The 21135-nt window shown below is 41.2% G+C and overlaps 1 protein-coding gene across 16 annotated transcripts in view; it reads left to right on the top strand.

Moving 5' to 3' along the window:
• Positions 1-21135, top strand: part of TASOR2 (transcription activation suppressor family member 2) — an 85520-nt gene that overhangs the window by 63389 nt on the left and 996 nt on the right. For 12 of the 16 annotated variants that reach the window (XM_078329345.1, XM_078329344.1, XM_078329342.1 and 9 more), the window contains 7 exons: positions 406-835; positions 5025-8870; positions 14753-14878; positions 15629-15782; positions 17100-17211; positions 19737-19918; positions 20948-21062. In XM_078329345.1, coding sequence (XP_078185471.1) covers positions 406-835; positions 5025-8870; positions 14753-14878; positions 15629-15782; positions 17100-17211; positions 19737-19918; positions 20948-21062 — 4965 coding nt within the window. Of the gene's footprint in view, positions 1-405; positions 836-5024; positions 8871-14752; positions 14879-15628; positions 15783-17099; positions 17212-17701; positions 17892-19736; positions 19919-20947; positions 21067-21135 lie in introns of those variants that run through there. The other 4 variants (XR_013519471.1, XR_013519469.1, XR_013519470.1 and 1 more) reach the window with 3 other exon arrangements.

The following is a 21135-nucleotide window of genomic DNA, read 5'->3' as shown; positions in this document are numbered from 1 at the left end:
TTAGCAAAAGCATGTTGACGAGGATTTGCGTATTGGTGAAACCATTATTCACATAATTAGTATTCTGTGTCTAGAGTGAATTTGTATGGTGTAAAAGACATGTGCTAAACTAGGAGTCAGGAGATGCATGTTTAGATCATGATTCTGCCATGCAGGTTTTGTGATTTGAAAGAAGGCAATTACATGTTCTGATTCTCAGTTCCTGTCTCTGTAAAATGAGTGGGTTAGACTGATAATTATTTGTTAAGTCAACTACATTTTTACTCATTCATGCTTCATATCTGTACATTTTAAAAATAAAAACATAAAACCTAAGGTTAATATTGGAAGCACTTGCTTACTAAGGTAATCAACTAAAATAACCACTTACATTGATTTTCATGTGTTCTTTCTGTAAACTTTTAGGCCCTGGAATACTGATTTGCCTGATAATGTGGAAGAAGTGAAGCTTTTACTTCATATGTGGGTAGCTCTGTTTTACAGCAATCAGAACAAAGTCATACGATCTTCCCGAAAGGTGGTAGAATATAGCAACCCAGCAAAATTTGTGTCTATAAATAGCACGTTAGAATCTTGTGAGCTCAGTGAAATTGAGGAGTCCCTTGGTTTGGAAAGATGTTCTGCAGACCCTCTATTGGAGACTAACGAAATTTCCAGGTGTCATGCTGCTGAAGTGTCCTTCCCTGATCCTAACTGCTTGCTTCCTTTCATTAAAACACCTCCTACCCGAGGCTTGGAACTCTGTGTACAAAATAAACAGAAAAAAACTTTTGCAAGAGAGTGTCATCCAGTTATCCAAGAAAACCAGAATTTCATCTGTTTTTATAATAATGAGGTATGTAAGGCTGAATGCTGTTAAATGTTGGCATTATTTTTTAAGAAAAAAAATTTTGTATGTAAAATTACATTCAAAACAAGGCATTTTTAAATTTTAGGACAGCGAATTCTCTAGGCATGTAAAGAATTATTACACCAAAAACTTAGTTTTTGTGAGGTGTCCTCGAATTGTCTTCGGGTAAAGCTTACCTGCCATCCTGATTGAAAAAATGCAGAGTAAAAGTCACAGAATCCTAGCAGTGGCTCACTCCTGTCATCCCAGCACTTTGGGGGCTGAGGCGGGCAGATCACAAGGTCAGGAGTTCGAGACCAGCGTGGCCAACATAGTAAACCCTGTCTCTAATAAAAATACAAAAAAATGAGCTGGGTGTGGTGGTAGGCACCTGTAATCAGAGCTACTTGGGAGGCTGAGGCAAAGAGAATTGCTTGAACCTGGGAGGTGGAGGTTGCAGTGAGCCAAGATCACGCCACTGCACTCCAGCCTGGGCTACAGTGCAAGTGAGACTCTGTCTCAAAAAAAAAAAAAAAAAAGAAAAAATAAGAAAAATGTCACAGGGTCCACATGATCTGGGAGCCCACTGTAATCGTGTCACTTATTAGCTTAATAATTTGGGGCAAATTACTTGTTTGCTTAGTTTTTGATAGAGGTGACTAATACCTGTCATGTCTTATGTAGAATATTAAGGATCAAATATAGCAATAATAAATATTAGACATACTTTGATAAACCTTAAAGTAACTAAAATTAATTGTATAATTTTTGAAGACAGATGCCAGAATAGTAAAATGCCAGACCCGTGAGAGAAGATCCATTGCAGATAACTATTTGTAAACATGGAAAATATACTTTGTTTGGTTCCATTGTTCTCAACTGATATTCAGCCAGGCCAGATAATCCAGGTTTTACCTGAGCAAATCTAAAAGTTGTTCACAAAATTCTAAGTAAATGAATTAACAAAATTACCTACCTTTTAAAGCTTTCTGCCCATATTTGTTCTAGAATAATTTTGCTTGGGTTTGGGCAGCACCTATGTCTGTCTTAACAAAGAGTAGACAGTGTTCCTATACCTGGAGTCACTGGGGACTTGAAGGTCCTTGGGTGAGACTCATAGAACCTGTGAATATCTTCAAGTGATTGTCACCATCATCAGAATTAAAGATTTCTGGGGTGCTATGTGCCAGATAGTCAGTGTTCTAAACCTTTCACTCACATTACCTCAGTTCATTCTCAGAACAAATAAGGTAAAGACTGTTAATCTCCCATTACGTAGATGAGGAAACTAAAGCACAGAAAAGTAAAGAAATTGCCTAAAGTCACATAGAAAAAAAGTGTGAAGCCAAGATTCCAGTCTAGAAACCTAAATGTTAATAAGTATGTATGTGCTTTTCTTCTGAAGATGGGGTTCAGCAAGTCCGTCCAATTCTCAAATAGTTACATAAAATACAGTTAAGAATCACCACCTTAGAATAAGAACATATAATTTAGGGAGATTGAGATTACTACATATATACCTGCTAGTTTCTTATAAAATACTTTTTGTTGTGGTAATACATAATTATCCTCAATACTAACTTAGCAGTGATTTTGGCAACCCTGACTGTTCAAATCAATGATTCCTAACAATATCCTTAGTATGTACTTACATAAGTTTTGGGGTTTTTTTTGTCATCTTGTTGGACGCTGTGCCTTACTTGAAAGGCACACACTTGTGCTATTGCACTCCCTCCACCAGTGGGCACACTGGAATGTGAAGAGGATTCTAGCATGATAGGTACTAGACCAAGAGCATGGTGCTGCTAGTTGTGTGTTTAGTTAAGCAGTCTTTCTGAATTACCACTTTATTTTAGAAGCACTACACTTTACCTGTAGTAAAAATGCATCTAACTATAAGTATATCTAGATTGTTCGTATTTGCATTTCACTCAGACTACAGTCATGGTGAGATTCAGGACTGAGGCTAAATGTTACCAGCCACATGATTGGGAGGGCCATTAAAGTTCTCAGAAGGACTCTGACTATAAAGACTTTTCTAATTCTTAAAACTCTGGTGTCTCAGCCCCACTCTGCTGACTCTGGATTATATCTTCTTTAAGACAGAAACTTTGTTTTATTATGTTTTGAGATGGAGTCTCTGTCGCCCAGGCTGGAATGCAGTGGCTTGATCTCAGCTCACTGCAACCTCCGCCTCCATGTGATTCTCCTGCCTCAGCCTCCCAGGTAGCTTGGACTACAGATGTGCACCACCACACCCAGCTCATTTTTGTGTTTTTAACAGAGACAGAGTTTCACCATGTTGGTCAGGTTGGTCTAGAATTCCTGACCTCAGGCAGTCCACCTGCCTCAGCCTCCCAGAATGCTGGGATTACAGGTGTGAACCACTGCCCTCAACCAGAAATTTTTTGTTTGGTTGGTTTGGTTTGGTTTTCTGAGACAGAGTCTTGCTCTGTCGCCCAGGTGGCAGTGCAGTGGTGCAGTCCTGGCTCACTGCAACCTCCGCCTCCTGGGTTCAAGTGATTCTCCTGCCTCAGCCTCCCAGGTAGCTGGGACTACAGGAACACACCACCATGCCCGGCTAAGTTTTGTTTTTTTAGTAGAGGCGATACTTCATGGTGTTGGCCAGGCTGGTCTCAAATTTCTGAGCCTAAAGTGATCTGCCTGCCTTGACCTCCGAGAGTGCTGAGATTACAGGTGTGAGACGCCACACCCCACCTAAGACAGATATGTTTTTAACAAGAGATTTGGAACACAGTTCCTGACTTCCAGTATGTATGCTACAAGACATGGCATGCAGTTTGTGAACACGGTGGTCCCAGCGTTACAGGGGTATGGTGAGTTGTATAATCAGTTCATTTTATCCTATCCTGGACAAGACCATGGCTGTAAATAAAACAAAAAACACCAACCTGCTGATGAGGTTCTCAGAACTGTCCTGAGATGATAGCTCTGCTAATGTTTAACCTAAATCCTGGTTGCTACTGTTTCAGTCAGTCCCATTAGTTCAGTTTATGAATGCAAACCACATTGATAAATTTTCAGTTGCCCTGTAGAATAGGAGGTATTAAAATGAGAAAGGAAGTATCTCCAGTTTTGTGCAAAGAAGATAGCTAAGGGATGAGGGGCCTTTATGTACAAGAATCAGTGTACTCTGAGTACAGCGGGTAGTAATCAGTTTACCTTGTTGCCTCATGGGAAAGTTTCAGATAATGGTGCACTTACGGTCTAATTGAAAACTGATGTTAAAAACATTCTTTGCTTTTTAAAAATTATCTTTTAGGCTGGCCACAGTGACTCACACCTGTAATCCCAGCACTTTGGGGGAGGTCAGCGTGGGTGGATCACTTGAGGTCAGGAGTTCAAGACCAGCCTGGCCAACATGAAACCTATCTCTACTAAAAATACAAAAATTAGTCTAGCATGGTGGCATGCGCCTGTAAGCCCAGCTACTCAGGAGGCTGAGGCAGAGTCACTGGAACCCGGGAGGCACAGGTTACAGTGAGCCGATCACTCAGCTGCACTCCAGCCTGGGTGATAAAATAAGACCCTGTCTTAAAAAAAAAAAACATCCTGGCCAACGTAGTTCAACCCTGTCTCTACTAAAAAGTACCAAAATTGGTTGGGCATGGTGGCGCATACCTGTAATCCCAGCTACTGGGGAGGCTGAGGCAGGGGAATCACTTGAACCCGGGAAGAGGTTGCAGTGAGCTGAGATCATGCCAGCCTGGTGAAAGAGCAAGACTGTCTAAAAAAAAAAAAAAAAAAAAAAAAAATCTAATCTCATTTATTAAAAACAAAATTTAGTGCTTTTTCTCTAGTGCAACATTTCTGGATTAAGTGGTGCTAATCAGCAAACAGGCTGCATTTCAAGTCTTTTAAATTGTCAGTGGTCTAGCTATTTTTCTTCCAAAAAGCTCATTAAAAAAAAAAAAAAAAAAGCTTCACAGTTAAGAAAGTTCCGGAGCTCTTCTCTGTGTATGATTTTAAAAACAAATCCCATTGGGGGATATTTTAAGCCTGCTTCAAAAGAGGGAGTTGCTTGATTTGTACCCTGTGACATTCTTATAGATTAGAAGATTCAAAAGAACATTCACAAACTAAAATTAATTTTTGTCTTTTCTGTTCTTCACATATGTAATCGTTTAAAAACATTTACGTGACTGATTTTTTTTTTTTACTTTGGTAATTTCAGGTAATGGGGGAAGAAGCTAAACAAGAATCAGATAAACTGGAGACTTCTAATCTTGTGCTTTCTGGTATTGGAACTACACAAACTAATGGACCTTCTGTTCCTAGTGAAGAAGAAATTTTTCAGCCACTGGATAGCACAAGAGCTCCTTCTTATAGTGGCACTGTTACTCAAGCCGCATTCACCAGGACATATGATGGGACTGGTAGTCAGCCAGTGATGTGTCATAGCTCTGCGTACAGCACCCTTGAAGACAAAGTGGATGTTCTTGATGCACCCACACAGACAAAAACAGGTGCTTTACAGGACTGTATCCAGCATAGCAGCCCCGTAAACAATGAATGTCAGCCTTCCTTGGAAAGAAAAGATGATAATATGGAGTATGTAATGATTAATCTGGAGCCAGTTACTCTCCCCTTTGAAAAAACAGCACATGTACCAATACAGACAGAAGTTGTAAATACAGCTGATGAACCTACAAACTTTAATAATGAGTTGATTAAGCAAGTATCACCTGCTGCAAGCCTTACACAACCTGTATCCACCTTGGATAAAACACAAACACAAGGCCTTAGGGACGTTCCCTCTCTAGCAGTGGCAGGACAGAAAGGCACTGACTACCTTTGTGCCTCCTCAGTAGGTGGAGAGACACTTGATAAAGAAATGTGTTCGTTACAGAAAGAGATGCCTCTTCCAGTCTCACTATCGTCTGATAAAGCAATGGTAATGGAGGCATTATCATTAGTTAAAAGTTCTAGTTATCCGCTACCCAGTGAAGAAGTGAGATGCACTCAGGATTTCCTTTCACGGACTCGGAGTCTCCTTGGCCTATCTTCAGAAGGACTTCTAGAACTGACGCAAGTTGAAGTTGACTCATCATCACCCTTTCCCTCCTTGGGAAAGCAGTGTTCACTTAACCGTATTTCATCAGGATGCTACACATCAGCTGACTCTTTGGAACTAAGGAAGAATGACAAGAATGGTCCAAACATTGAGAAGATGAATTTCAAAGCATTTGATTCAGTATTTATCAAACAAACAAACCTGTCTGTGAATAGAGAGGTCAGCCTAGAGTTACCAGAGGAAGATTCTGACATTGACTTAGCGCTGACAGTATCACCACCTACAAGTCCCAGAGAAGAATTGCCAGCTGGCGAAATAGAGCAACTTCAGGAGCCCCCATTCTCAAATTTAGAACATCAGGATGTAGCTGAGGAAATAGGTAATCCAGAAGAGGTGGCTCTCACAGAAAACAGAGAAGTGAATTCTGCTGATTATGAGTCGATATATCCTACAGTGGCAGAAGAACCAGTAGAAAATAAAGACAAAAAAGGGGATAATTTACAACCAGTTACTTTAATACTTTCAAAAGAAAATTGCACCCTTGAGATTGCAGAGGAAATTAATGTGACCTCTGATTTTCCCTTTGATCCCTTAATTGAGGAAGTATCACCAGCTTCTAGTCCTGACCCTCCAGTACCAGTTAAAGAGACACGACCATATCAGGCTGTGACCCCATGCATTTTAAAACTTCATGGTACACAGTGTGAGAAGAGCAACAGAGTCTCCCAGCGTAAGTCAGAAGATACAGGCATAACAGAAAATTTTTTTGTTGGTCCTACCCATCCAGTGGGGCAAGGTAATTTTACCCAGGTACAACAAATGCAGGTCTCTGCTGAAATGCCTCTAATAATAACTGATCAACCAGGAGGAAAACGTAGACCAACCCTTCCTGGTAAAGTAACTGAGGAAATTGTCTCAAGTGAGCATGATAAGGAGTTATCTTTCTCAGGAAAGGTGCAGTGCTGTGGTAGGGAGTTAAACCAGCCTGCCTCAGCTGCTGAATACAGAGGTGACTTCAGTCCTAGTCCTGAAAAACTGGTAAAATCAGGAAATCTGTTGCAGCCAATTAGTGTAGAGAACAGAAATTTGGACCTGAAACATTTTGTCTTGGAGTCCAGTGAACCTCCATTTGGTCCTAGACATGTTACTGAAAATAAGTCTTTGTCTGGCACATTGGTTTCCACAGCTGCACCAAGTGTTACAGTGAATGTGTCAGTAAAACAGCAGACTAGCCCTAAAAGTCAGAAAAATCTCTTTAATAGTGATTTGAAAGCAGATGAAGGCATTTATCCACAGGTGAAGTCCTCGAAAGCTGCTTCAGTTGATGGCGCTTATTCTATGCAGGGATGCGTGTGCTCAGTGGTCCCAGCACTTGGTTCTTCCTCAGACAGTGGTACATTAACCCATTATGTGAGACCAATAAGTGTAGAGCCTGGGTTTCAGGCAAAGGAAATACCAGCAGTCAGAATGGCTAGTTTGCTTAAGAATGGTGAAACTGAAGCTGAGTTACCCAAAGAAACCACAGGTCTAGGCACTGATGGCCCTCAGTCCAACACCGCATCTCTAAAAGGTGAAGGCGAAGCCATGCACACACTGCCAAATGTGTCAACATGTGAAACAAAGGAGCTGCTGAATGTTGGCGTTTTCTCCCTTTGTGCTGGTCTCTACCAAAATACGGCAGACACCAGGGAAAATCTCAGTAAAGAGCCTTTGGCCTCCTTCGTTTCAGAATCTTTTGACACTTCTGTTTGTAGAGTATCCACAGAGCACATAGAAATCGAGAGCAGTGAGGAGGGGCTCAAGGCTGAGGCTGGCTCTGAAACCCTAGGCAGAGATGCAGAGGTCAGTATAAATTCCAACATGCACTGTGAACTGCTTTCTGGAGATTCTGATCTGGACCCGCTTGGTGATTATAAAAATCCCAAATTCAATTTGGAGGATTCTTATGCTTTAAGAGGTAGTTACACCAGGAAAAAAGAAGATGTTGCCACAGATGGCTATGAATCGTCATTGAAAATCCACAACCAGCACCAGGAGGACTGGGGCTGCTCTAGCCGGGCTCCAGGCATGGAGACGAGCCTCCCCCCCAGACACTGGACCACAGGGATAAAGAGAGAAGAGAAGTGTGTGCCGCATTATGTCCAAATCCGAGATGTCCGTGGGGTCCTCAGGACTTATGCCAACTTTTCTGTAACAAAAGAGCTCAAAGACACCACAAGAACTTCACACAGCCTGAGGAGACACCCAAGTTTATCTGCAAGCTGTGGCCTGCTCAGCTCATGGACAAGCACTTGGCAAGTGGCAGACGACCTCACCCAGAACACTTTAGACCTGGAGTATCTGCGTTTTGCACATAAACTAAAACAGACCATAAAGAATGGGGATTCTCAGCATTCTGCCTCCTCCACCAGTGTCTTTCCAAAGGAGTTACCTACCCAGAGCTCCATTGGTGCTTTTCCTTTGACAAAAATATCTGAGGCCCCAATTCTGCATCCTGCACCTAGGAGCAGGAGCCCCCTTCTGATAACAGTTGTGGAGTCAGATCCCAGACCACAGGGGCAGCCCAGGAGAGGCCACACAGCCAGCAATCTGGACAGCTCTTCCTCTTGGAGAGAGAGATGTAGTCACAATAGAGATCTTACAAATTCTCAAAGAACTCAGACTGTTTCATTCCACCTCAACAAACTGAAATATAACAGTACGTTGAAGGAATCTCGAAATATTTCACTTATTCTCGATGAGTATGCCGAATTCAACAAGGTGATGATGAATAGCAGCCAAGCTGTTTTCCAAGACAAAGAGTTAAATGATGCTTCTGGAGAAGCCACTGCTCATGAGATGTATCCGCCTTTCCCAGGACGGGCAGCCTCCTATGAAGACATCATCACAGACTTGTGCACCAGTTTGCATGTCAGACTAAGAAGTGTTGTGAAAGAGGCTTGTAAAAGTACCTTCCTGTTCTACGTTGTCGAAACAGAAGACAAATCATTCTTTGTAAGAACAAAGGTAAAGTGCCGGCCGTGGCTTACATGTTATTTTAATTGCTTTCTGGTTTTAGTTTGTTCTACAGATAAGAAATTTAGCATGTTTGCCATCAAAAAGAAATCATGGTATGACATGGTATTTCAGTTTCACAGCCTAGTCTGTCTGCATACTGAATGTTTCCTGCAGGATCTGCCATTCGTACTGTATTTGAAAATTAGTATTATGTTCCAGAATTGGGGCAATGACTAATTTTTTTTCACAAAAAAGTTACCATTGTAGACATGGCCCTACTTCAAACGTAAATACACACTACAATGTTAAAATACAGATTTTTTCAAAAAGTATTATTACCTGTGTTCCTCCAGAGTATGAATAGTCAAGTAGACCTCTTTTTATTTTGGATATATTCTTTTTCTTTTCTTTTTTTTTTTTTTTTGTTTGTTTGTTTGTTTGTTTTTTGAGACAGAGTCTCACACTGTTGACCAGGCTGTGGTACCGTGACGCAGTCTAGGCTTACAGCAGTCTCCGCCTCCTGGGTTCAAGCAATTCTCCTGCATCAGCCTCCAGAGTAGCTAGGACTATAGGCGTACATCACCACGCCCAGCTAATTTTTTGTAATTTTAGTAGAGACGGGGTTTCACCATGTTGGCCAGGATGGTCTCGATCTCTGACCTCGTGATCCGCCCGCCTCGGCTTCCCAAAGTGCTGGGATTATAGGGGTGAGCCACTGTGCCCGGCCTTATATTTTTCTTTTAATTTGAATGTTAGGATAGCTGATGTTATGGTGAGTACATGGAGTTACATAGTCCTTAAATTTAAATAATGAAACCATGGTGAAATTCTGGCATGGGCAGAGCCAGAACCTGTCTTGATTCACCATTAACTTCGTTGTTTTATCCTTTCAGAATTTATTTTTCTTCTATTTGGGGTATAGACAGCATTTTTTAAAACTTGTTTTTAATAATTATAAATTTTTATAAAGTTTGCAGAAATAGTGCCCTTTACCTAGATACCCCAATACTGACATTTCTGAACCATTTGTAAATGTGTTTGCAAATACTTAAATGTGTATTACCTGAGTGCAAGGATACTCATTTTTTTAGCCACAGAACAATCTTATAAATCAGGAAGTTAATATCATGTTAATGTGACCATCTCCATCAACCTCATTGCAGGTCCAGGATCCTAGGTGTATAGAATTGTCATGTCTTCAGTCTGGTATAGTCCCTCTGTTACTCCTTGTCTTTTGTGACCTTGGCAGTTTTGAAGACTGTAGGCCAGTTATTTGGTAGAGTTTCCTTCCATTTGTGTTCATGTTGTTTCTTTGTGACTTAGGCATTTTAGATGTGAATACTCACGTAGATGTCATGTAGGGCTCTTCTCAATGCATTCGTTGTATCAGGAGGCACCCAACGTTGATTTCTCTCCTTACTGGTATATTAACTTTCTCACTCTGTTAAGATGGTTTCTGCCAGGTTTCTCCAATGTAAACTTAAGTATGTTGAACTTAATAAGTCGGGAGATACTTGAGACTATGAAATCCTATTCCTTATCAGACTTGTAGCCACTAAGTTGAACATGGGTTGATGATTCCTATCTCAGTCTGTTATTACTGTGATGATTGCCAAACAGTGATACTGAAGTTCTGTCTGCATTTATTACTGCATTCTGCTCTAGAGCTTTCCCTTCTTTTCCATTTATCTATTCTTTTGCTTATCTATATCACTGTGGACCATGACCCATTTTGTTTTACTTAAAGAGTTATCTGTTTCTTAATTATTTTAACACTTAGAATGTCCCAGACCCAGCCAGTAGGTGTCCCTTAAAGTTGGCTTCTGTGTCCTTTTGACAATTCCCCATAATTCTTTGGGCACTTCTTTACTTTGGGATGTAACATAATGTTCCAGGCTTATCTTGTATTTTCCTTTCCCCAGCCTTGAAGTCAAGCATTTCTCTAACAAGCTGACTCTTTAGTGAAGAACAGCATGTTTTCACCACCTAGGGACTGGGTGAATGAACTCAGTACCATGGGTGTCTTTGCTTCTAGGTCCTCTCAGCACATAGAGCCAAGAAGTATACATACGTACATACATATGTCTACATCTGTATTTGTGTATAAAAAGCAAAAACAGAGGGGTTCACACTCATCCCCAATTCTAGTCCGGTACTGCCAAGTTTGTGCTCGCCACTTTCTCCATGTATGGAGCTCCCTTCTCTGAGAAGGTTGACTCTGTTATCCTCAATGTATTGAGTTATTGTCACTCCCGGGTTCCCCTCCCCCATCCTCCTCCCAACCCCAGGTACAATGAGACCCCTCACTGAGGCACTCACCCTGACCTTCCCAAACTCCCTGACCTGAGGGGGGCCAGCTGCCCTCCCCCACCCTTGCAGCAGAAAGCTCCATTCAGATGCCAGCAGTCCTGTTTTGTATCTACCTCAGAGCCCCAACATGTGCAGGTGGGGGGGATGTTGCCTTTTTGTTATGATTCTTAGAGTCTAATGGGACAAGGAAAACACTAATTAAAAAGTCACACAAATAAATGTAAAATGAAAGTGATGGTAAGTGTGATGCAGGTGCCATGAGGATGCACTGAGGGCAGTTGACCTTGCCAGAGATAGTTTTTTTAAAAGATCTTTTTAAAGGTTTGTTTGTTTTTCAAGTAAAGCACCTGGAGTAGGGAAGGATTTTTTAAAACCTGTAACTGGTTGTGAAGCATTTTAGAACTTCTTTTAAGAAACAAGCAGCATCATATTTGCATTTTAGAGCGATCTCTTAGCAGATGGAGAACAGATTGATAAAATGAGTCACTGGCCTTAACGTGAAACTCCATTGCTGCTAAAGTCACCCACATTGTTCTTCTACAAGATGGCTCCTAAATATGACTGTAAATGTTTTTTCCAAATTTGTGGAATCTGCTCTTTAGCCCAATTGTATTCTTCTTCCCCAGCTGAAGTTCTTTTTGTTCTCCAAGGTTCTTAATGAATGGTTGCCAGATTTGGTTTTGTATTTCCTCTGTTGCCTTTGCTCCAAGTTGCTTGCCATTTCAGTCAGCAGCACTGTAGTTGAAAAGATGTTGAATGGCAGTCACGCTCTTCAATCTCTCTGAAGGTACCCAGCCTCCAAAAGCAATCTGGAAATCAGTTTAATTTTTTTATTGTACCTTGAATTAAGGTTAACTTTATTTGGTTAATTCTGTATCCTATACCCTGACACGAGATAGAGTGACTCTGGAATCAGCCAAGTTAGCATCATGGCCATGTACGTATTTGGATGCAGTGAGCAAAATACTTGGTTTCTTCTAGCTTCCATCTTCTCAGAAAGCAACAGAGCACAGTGGCTCACACCTGTAATCCCAGCACTTTGGGAGACCAAGGCAGGTAGATCACCTGAGGTCAGGAGTTCGAAACCAGCCTGGCCAACATAGTGAAACCCCATCTCCTCTACTAAAAATAAAAAATTAGCTGGGCATGGCAGCAAGCACTTGTAATCCCAGGTACTGGGGAGGCCGAGGCAGGAGACTCACTTGAACTCCGGAAATGAAGATTGTAGTAAGCCGAGATTGCAGCCACTGTGCTCCAGCCTGGCTGACAGAGTGACTCCACAACAGAGCGGTAATCTTAGTTCTCACTTCCTTTCCAGATCAAGTAATAGGATTTTCATGAAGAAGAGAGATCATAGTAATGCTCAGTTTTATTCATAGCAGGAGTACTTTTGTTTTTGTTTTTGTTTTTTTTGAAAACAAGTCTTACTCTGTCACCCAGGCTGGAGTGCAGTGGTGCAATCTTGGCTCACTGCAACCTCTGCCTTCTGGTTTCAAGTAATTCTCCTGCCTCAGCCTCCCAAGTTGCTGGGATTACAGGTGCACGCCACCACATCTGGTTAATTTTTGTATTTTTAGTAGAGATGGGGTTTCACCACGTTGGCCAGGCTGCTCTCAAACTCCATTACCGGAGTGCTTCTCTGGAATGTATTGTTTCATAATATTTTATCACATGGTCACTATTTACAACAGAAAATAACAAATGTGCAAAGGCAAAAGCTACTTGTCAACTGAAAAAGTGGACACATTCCAAAATAAACTTGAGTAATGTACTATCAAGAATAAAATGCTTTTATTTTATATTTTAATTTAATTTAATAGAGGTGGAGTCTCAATATGTTGCCAAGGGTGGTCTTGAATTCCTGGCCTCAAGCAATCCTCCCACCTTGGCATCCCAAAGTGCAGGGATTACAGGCATGAACCACCATGCCTGGCCCAAAATGTTTTTAAAAGCTTACAAACATATTCTGCATAATCCTTTTGTCCTGGAGAATCTTGAAGCATTAATTAGTAATGGGATGTTAGGCCCACTAGGACAGATCTGTAGACCCTTCACTACTATTGAAGTCTGAGTGTGTGACAGAATAGCCCACACCACCACAGGAGTTGATGGAAATATATTCCTTCAAATAATTTATTAGTCAAATAAATGAAGGCTAGAGATTTATGCTTAGATATTTCAGCAAGCTCTGTTAAATTTCATAACAGTTTTTTTGAAAATCAACCCTATATTTTGAATGATAAATTGAAATAGTCAAAATTTGAGTTGTTTAAAGATCCAAGGAAGCTGGGCATGGTGGCTCATGCCTGTAATCCCAGCACTTTGGGAGGCCGAGGCAGGCAGATTGCTTGAGGTCAAGTTTGAGACCAGCCTGGCCAACATGATTGAAACCCATCTCTACTAAAAATAACAAAAGCCAGGCGTGGTGGCGGGTGCCTGGAATCCCTGCTACTCGGGAGACTGAGGGAGGTGAAGTGCTTAAACCCAGGAGGTGGAGATTGGTTGCAGTGAGCTGAGATCGCACCACTGCACTCCAGCCTGAGTGACAGAGCAAGACAACATCTCAAAAAAAAAAAAAAAGATCCAAGGGAAACAGATCAAAGTAACACTTCACTTTTATGAAGGATATAAGTGACAGTCAGACAATCTTCTGGGCATAACAGAAATCCAGAATCCATCAGCCAGGTAAGATACTCAATGTCAAGGCCGGGTGCAGTGGCTCATGCCTAGAATCCTAGCACTTTGGGAGGCTGAGGTAAGAGGACTGCTTGGGGCCAGTCTGAGCAAAATAGACATCCATTTCTACCAAAAAAAAAAAAGCCAGGCATGGTGGTGTGCACTTGTAGTTCTAGCTACCTGGGAGGCGGAGGTGGGAGGATCGCTTGAGCCCAGGTCAAAGCTGCAGTGACTTATATTTGTGTCACTGCACTCCAGCCTGCGTGACAGAGTGATACCATGCATGTCTCAAGAAGTATCAAAATCACAAGGAAGGGTAGGGTAAGAGAATTTATTTAATTATACAAACTTAACCCTCCCAGTCTAGATTATTAGGGAGCCATTCTGTATGTTTATTGTACTGGACTGCACTGTAGTGGCTGGCACCACACAATCACATTCCGGTTAAACTGCATCACCTATCTTACTCTGAGATGTAGAACCAAGGGACTGTTGACTCTGAAATCACTCCCTATTAAGGATAAATACATGGGTATTATGGGTATTGTTTTTTTAAGCTCTAGAAATGCTTTGACTAGAGGTAGCATTTTAAAAGTAAATACCTGGTATTCTCAAGGTAGCTCATCCCTTGAAGCAGATGAAACTCATTTATTTAGATTATTCTGACATTCTAAAATAAAATCAGCCTTTGATACTTTTACTTACTTTTGAAATAATCTTCTAAATCCAGTTGTTAATAAAACCTAAGTCATTTATATGTAAAATGTGCTTATTTAGTAATAAGACAAATTGTCATTTGTGGTTGCCTTCTTAGGCCATAATGCTTTTCATTATTCTAATAAACTACACAAGTAGTTCTATGGAAGTCTCTTTCATTTTAATCATGGCTATTTGAAATCTTTCAGAACCTTCTGAGGAAAGGAGGCCATACAGAGATTGAGCCTCAGCACTTTTGTCAGGCTTTCCATAAAGAGAATGATACACTCATCGTCATCATCCGAAATGAAGATATATCATCACATTTGCATCAGGTAGGTTGGAAATACCTTTCTTACAAACAAATGTATTCCAGGCACGTAAGTTGTTCCATAATGATCAGACTCATCACTCTTTTTGTATGTAGAAGAGAAGCCTACAGACTGCCATCGGGCCTTTAAGTGGTAAGATAGTATACTATAGAATACTGCAATATTACCAAGGTATTTGTAGGGCAGATAGTTAAAACATTTCATGTTAACTGAGACTTAGGTCAAAAAGTGCTAAATCTTTTCACCTAAGATAAATCGGCATCACTTGATGGCTCACAGTGAAATCTTGCCTTAAAAGACATTTTCTCATCATCATATTTACCAGTGAATTGAAAGGATTGCTTGTCCAACTATGGACAAAGGCTGGGTGCATAAACTTGCCATTGTCAGCAGGCAGTCATCGGTGCTGGCACCGTCGGGAAGCTGGAGACAAATGACAGTGAGGTGAGGTGACCTGACTGGTTACTTTTCAGTCCCCACAACCTCAGATGTGTACTCTTCCTTCCTGATATATTATTATCCCCCTTTGGGAGTTGACCTTTTTTATGAACTAATTTTGATGAGTTTGCAGGCCCTGGTGAAGAGCTCAGTTAATATGCCTCATGCAGGGCAGAATGACCAGTCAGTAATCCAGGATAAAGTATTTTCAGCTGCTCCTGAACCGTCAGTCTCTTGGATAGAAAAGCAAGGGAGTGTCTAAGAAAACATGCCCGGTGAGTCTCTCTTCAAAGGGGTCCTTTTCATGTCATGCAGATTCCTTCTTTGCTGAAGCTGAAGCATCTGCCCAGTGTCGTTTTTGTTGGAGTAGACGGCCCTGGAGATGTTCTCGATCACACCTACCAAGAGCTGTTCCATGCAGGAGGCTTTGTGATATCTGATGACAAGATACTAGAAGCCTTAACACTAGGTTGGTCTTTATTTTCTTTTCCTGTTTCTTTGAAGTCTAGTCAAATCGACTTCTCACCTAGTGACCTAAATACTGTTTCATCCAAAAGAAATGAGCAACTCTAAAGAGTATCAGTTGCCCCCATTGAGTGCATACTTCAGCTCTCTGCTGTGCTGTTTCAGACAGTCATTCTCTCAGCAGCACTTCACCCTCTTCTAACGATCACCACACTTGCTTCTATGTTCCCTCCCTCTGTAGTGTGGCTAAGCTCCTAGTCATAAAAATTCAGGATTGTATTACATTTAGTCCCTTCACTTGCCAAGTCAGATCAGCTCCATATTAAATTTTTTGCTTAAAATCGTCTCCATTTCTGATGTCATCACCCATACCATCTTGATATCACAAAAATCTAAAAAATGGCTACTAAGTCATCTTATTTAATCATCTGCTTGAAAACTGGTAATTGACTTCTTTCAGGGCACTTTTATGTGTAAAGCCTACCTCAGCTCTGATCACACTGGACGTGATACCACTTCTAGATCAAAACAGCATGCACCTTAACCAGCGTGACTTCTACACAAACGGATTTTAAATATTTGTAGGCTCACGCCGGTAATCCCAACACTTTGGGAGGCTGAGGCAGGAGGATCCCTTGAGCTCAGGAGTTCAAGGTCAGCCTGGGCAACATAGTGAGGCCTCATTTCTACAAAAAAATAGAAATACTAGTCAGGTGTGGTGGTCTGTATCTGTAGTCCCAGCTAAGGATGGAGGATTATTTGAGCCCCGGGGGGTGGAGGCTGTAGTGAGCTGAGATTGTGCCACTCCAGCCTGGGTGACAGACCTGAAACAATGTCTCAAAAAAAAAAAAAAAAAAAAAAAAATGTAGCTTCTGTATTTAGAACTTTGGCCTCCTATTTCTCTACTGCATCTGAGATTGTGCCACTCCAGCCTGGGTGACAGACCTGAAACAATGTCTCAAAAAAAAAAAAAAATGTAGCTTCTGTATTTAGAACTTTGGCCTCCCATTTCTCTACTGCATCTGGGCCTCCTGCTTCCCTTGTGTCACACAATTTGTACACAGAATTCCAGTTACTGGTGACCACTGCACTGTGTTCATGTCTACCCCGTTATCTCCCACCATAGTGTGAGCAGGTGGGACTAGGTTGAGGGGCTTGTTGAGAGCAGGATGCTGCCCACCCATAGAAGTGACAGTGATGGTGTGCCCTCAACCACGGGTCTTTGTCTGTTTTTTTCTTGTTTTACAAATGATCACTGGGCTTTGCATGAACCAAAAATACCCTACCTAAAATTGTCATCTACGTTGATTCTGTTTTGTAGTTCAACTGAAGGAAATCATCAAAATCCTGGAAAAACTAAATGGAAATGGAAATGGAAGATGGAAGTGGCTGCTTCACTATAGGGAAAGCAAAAAGCTAAAAGAAGATGAAAGGTAAGGACTTGCTGTGTGTACAGTTCTTCCTGACCCGCTAGGGGAAAGAGAAACACCACATGTTCCATGGGCTCTAGCATAGTGCTGCAGTGGAAGTGGCCTTCATCAGTAAAGAGCGTGAGGGCTGCTGGCTCTGTGTTCAGTGAAGGAAGCTACGTGCTATCGCCATAACCAGCAGCACGAGGCACGTACTTCTCTAGACTAACAAAAGTAAGGGAGTCAAACTTAGCAGTCACACAATGTCCATATTGTTCTATTTAAGCCCTATTACTACAAACTGAAAAAATATTTATAAGTTACCACTATTTTGAGGAGAATGGAAAAATTAAGACCATAATCTGTCCTTAATTCAATTGTACCCTAAAAGAGGAGGCTGATAAATAGCCACACTTCCCTAAATCTAAAGCTTTAATTTGTAAAAGAAAAAAAATGTGTTTGATTTCTTGGCTGAAGAGAGCTGGGGCTGAGAGGTTCCTCCACATGCTCACAGGCAGGACCAGTTGGAAAAGCAGACCTGACAAGCCCTTGTGAAATGAGGATTTCAGGCACTGACAGGTGCTTTCCATCTGTTATGATGCTTTACACTCAGACTTCAGCCCTAGGAGGCGGGTAGCAAGCCCTTACTCTGATGATGCGGAATTGAGGCACCGAGTGGGCAACAACACGACCAAGTCAAACAAGTAAGTTTCAAGCTGGGTTTCAGTCCCAGAATGACAGAACCACTGCTAGCTGCGCATGACTTGAAGGAAAGAAGCTCCCATGCACAGAGTTTCGGAAAGGTTTTCTCTTGGAAGTAGAACTAACAAAAGAGAGAAAGAGCACAGGTTTCCTTGGCAGGAAAGGAGGGTGCAAAGGCTTCAGCAGGTCAAGGGTATGACCAGTTCACAGAGGACTTCAATAACTAGCACTGTAGGGGAAAATGTCAATGTAGTAAATAGAGAAGCATATTTAAGGCTCTGATGTACCACAGCACACCTATAAAATTAATCAGCATAAATTAATCTAGCACTTCCAGGGCTTTAAAGTCACATGTCACTTAAGGATGGGGATACAGCCTGAGAAATGTCATTAGTCAGTCTTGTCTGTGTGCAAACAGAGTGTACTTAACACAAACTTACATGGTAGAGCCTGCTCCTAGGCTGCAACCCTGTACGTCTAAATACTGTAGGCAGTTAATGCAGTGTTAAGTATTTGTATGTCTAAACACAGAAAAGGTACAGTAAAAACACAGTATTATAATTTTATGAGACCACCATCTCATATGTCTCATAATGGCCTGGCATTATGTGGTGTGTGGCCATACTCACTGCTGTTGGCACTGTAATATGCTCTTCGAATTACACCACTCTGGCATTATCATTATGCATTAATGAAAACTCTTCATATCCTTTGATCTTTTGTGGAATTTACCCAGAATTCTAGGTGATTATCAGTAATTGCAGAAACCACCTCACTTCCATCTTTAGGAGGAAGATATGGAGATATGTGGATACAAACTAGTGTCACCCAAACCTTACACAACAAATAGAAACATATAAAAAGCTTCTATTCATAGAAATAAGGATAGCATAAAAGTTGGTATCACATAGTTATGTTCAGTATGATGTTAATCATATAAAAAATGTATATAGGAAAAAGTGAAAGGAAATTCATTCATCATGATGTAAGAGTGATTATTACTAGGGTTATGGGAATGGGTGATTTGAGTTTTCTCCAACAAGCATAAGAATGTAAGCGATGAGGACTAGGGAGATGGAGTCAAGAGCAGAGACAGATGCTAAATATTTAAACGTACCAAGTTAACACATTCTCCTACTGATAGGGTTTTTTCAGGGAGGCAAGAAAACAAGAAAATTCTGACTACTACTTAATTTCAATGAAGTTGGTGATTATCTGTCCACAAGGCATGAGGAGCAGAGTTGCATTGCTCTGCAAGTACACAATGCAGTAAGGCCCACTAGAAATTCATGGGAGGCTTGCCAAGCCACATGGCTTGATTGATTGGTCATAGGTAGATGCGTAATGTCCCTCTTAGAATGAGGTCCATGATGAAAATCCACATTTACAAAAGGAGTAGGTACAGTTTTGATGTTTTGAGACAACCAAAGTGTGTCATGAAAAAACATCAGGCTGGGTGTGGTGGCTCAAGTCTGTAATCGCTGCATTTTGGGAGGCTGAGGCAGACAGATCATGAGGGAGTTCGAGACCAAACTGGCCAATGTGGTGAAACTCCGTCTCTACTGAAAATACAAAAATTAGCTGGGCATGGTAGCACGTGACTGTAGTCCCAGCTACTTGGGAGGCTGAGGCAGAAGAATCGTTTGAACCCCAGAGGTGGAGGTTGCAGCGAGCCAAGATCATGCCAGTGACTCCAGCCTGGGCAACAGAGCAAGATTCCATCTTTAAAGAGGCAAACAAGAAAGGCAGAGGATCTCAAGTTTGAATGGTTAGACCGAAGGCAAGAAAAAGTCCTAAGAATAAAACAACTGAAAATTAACATTTTAATATTCCTGTGTATCTTTCAGAGTGGATTCCACTGCACATAAAAAGAACATAATATTGAAGTCATTTCAGAGTGCAAATATCATTGAATTGCTTCATTATCACCACTGTGACTCTCGATCATCAACAAAAGCGGAAGTTCTGAAATGTTTGCTAAACCTGCAAATTCAGCATATCAATGCCAGGTTTGCTGTCTTCCTGACAGGTAAGTCACAGGCTCATTTTACTCAGTTAATGCCAAAATTGGTCAGCTCTAGGGATGTCCATTTAGATACCTGATACTATTCATCAGATATCTAAATGGCTTGGTTTCCCATGGATACCAGAGTCACTCAACTCTGATGCTGAAGACCTTATATAAAATGTAGTATTTTGCAGATAACTACACAATCATCCTATATATGTAAATCAGCTCTAGATTACTTATAATACTCACAGTATAGTTGTACCATATGTTTTTGTTTTTTAATTAATACTGGGGCCAGGTGCAATGGCTCATGCCTGTAATCCCAGCCCTTTGGGAGGCCAAGGTGAGCAGATCACTTGAGGCTAGCATGGTGAAAACCCCATCTCTACTAAAAATACAAAAACTAGCCAGGCTTGGTGGTTCATGCCTGTAGTCCCAGCTACTTGGGAAGCTGAGGCAAGAGAATGGCTTGAACCCCAGAGGCAGAGGTTGCTTTTAAAAAATTTATGGGGCAGCCAGGCACGGTGGCTCACATCTGTAATACCAGCACTTTGGGAGACTGAGGCAGGTGGATCACTGAGCCTAGGAATTCAAGGCTAGCCTGGGCAACTTAGCAAGCCCCCATCTCTACAAAACATTTAAAAATTAGCAGGTGTGGTGATGTGTGCCCATAGTCCCAGCTACTCATTAAGGCAAAAGGATAGCTTGAGCCTGGGCCGTAAAGGTGGAGGCTGCAGTGAGCCATCATCACACCATTGCACTGTTGCCTGGGTGACAGAACAAGACCCTATTTCAAAAAATTAAAAATTTACATAAAGAACTACAGTCATTTTTCAGGGATTTTTTTTTTTTTTTCCAGCACTTTCCCTACCACCCCCGATGGAGGCATCTATTCAGAAAGCTTTAAATTTTTTCTTAGCTTGGAATCTAACACCTTTTGTCCCCCTACTCCCACACTAGGGAGTTCCAGAGATCCTTTTTAAAAAAACTAAGTCCTGCTATGTACAAATACATTAATTATATTAACCAAATTTTTTTTTATTACAGACAAGCCTACTATCCCCAGAGAAATCTTTGAAAATAGTGGAATCCTTGTTACAGATGTAAATAACTTTATAGAAAATATACAAAAAGTAGCAGCTCCATTTAGGAGTAGCTATTGGTAAGAACACTTTTTATGTAACTTTCCCAGGTGAATTGGAGTTGTTGATTGGCAAATACTGACATTCATGTCT

The sequence above is a fragment of the Callithrix jacchus genome, chromosome 7 (genome assembly GCF_049354715.1).
Source record: "Callithrix jacchus isolate 240 chromosome 7, calJac240_pri, whole genome shotgun sequence".
In the NCBI taxonomy this organism is placed as follows: domain Eukaryota; kingdom Metazoa; phylum Chordata; class Mammalia; order Primates; family Cebidae; genus Callithrix; species Callithrix jacchus.
This window is presented reverse-complemented; position numbering and strand designations above follow the sequence as displayed.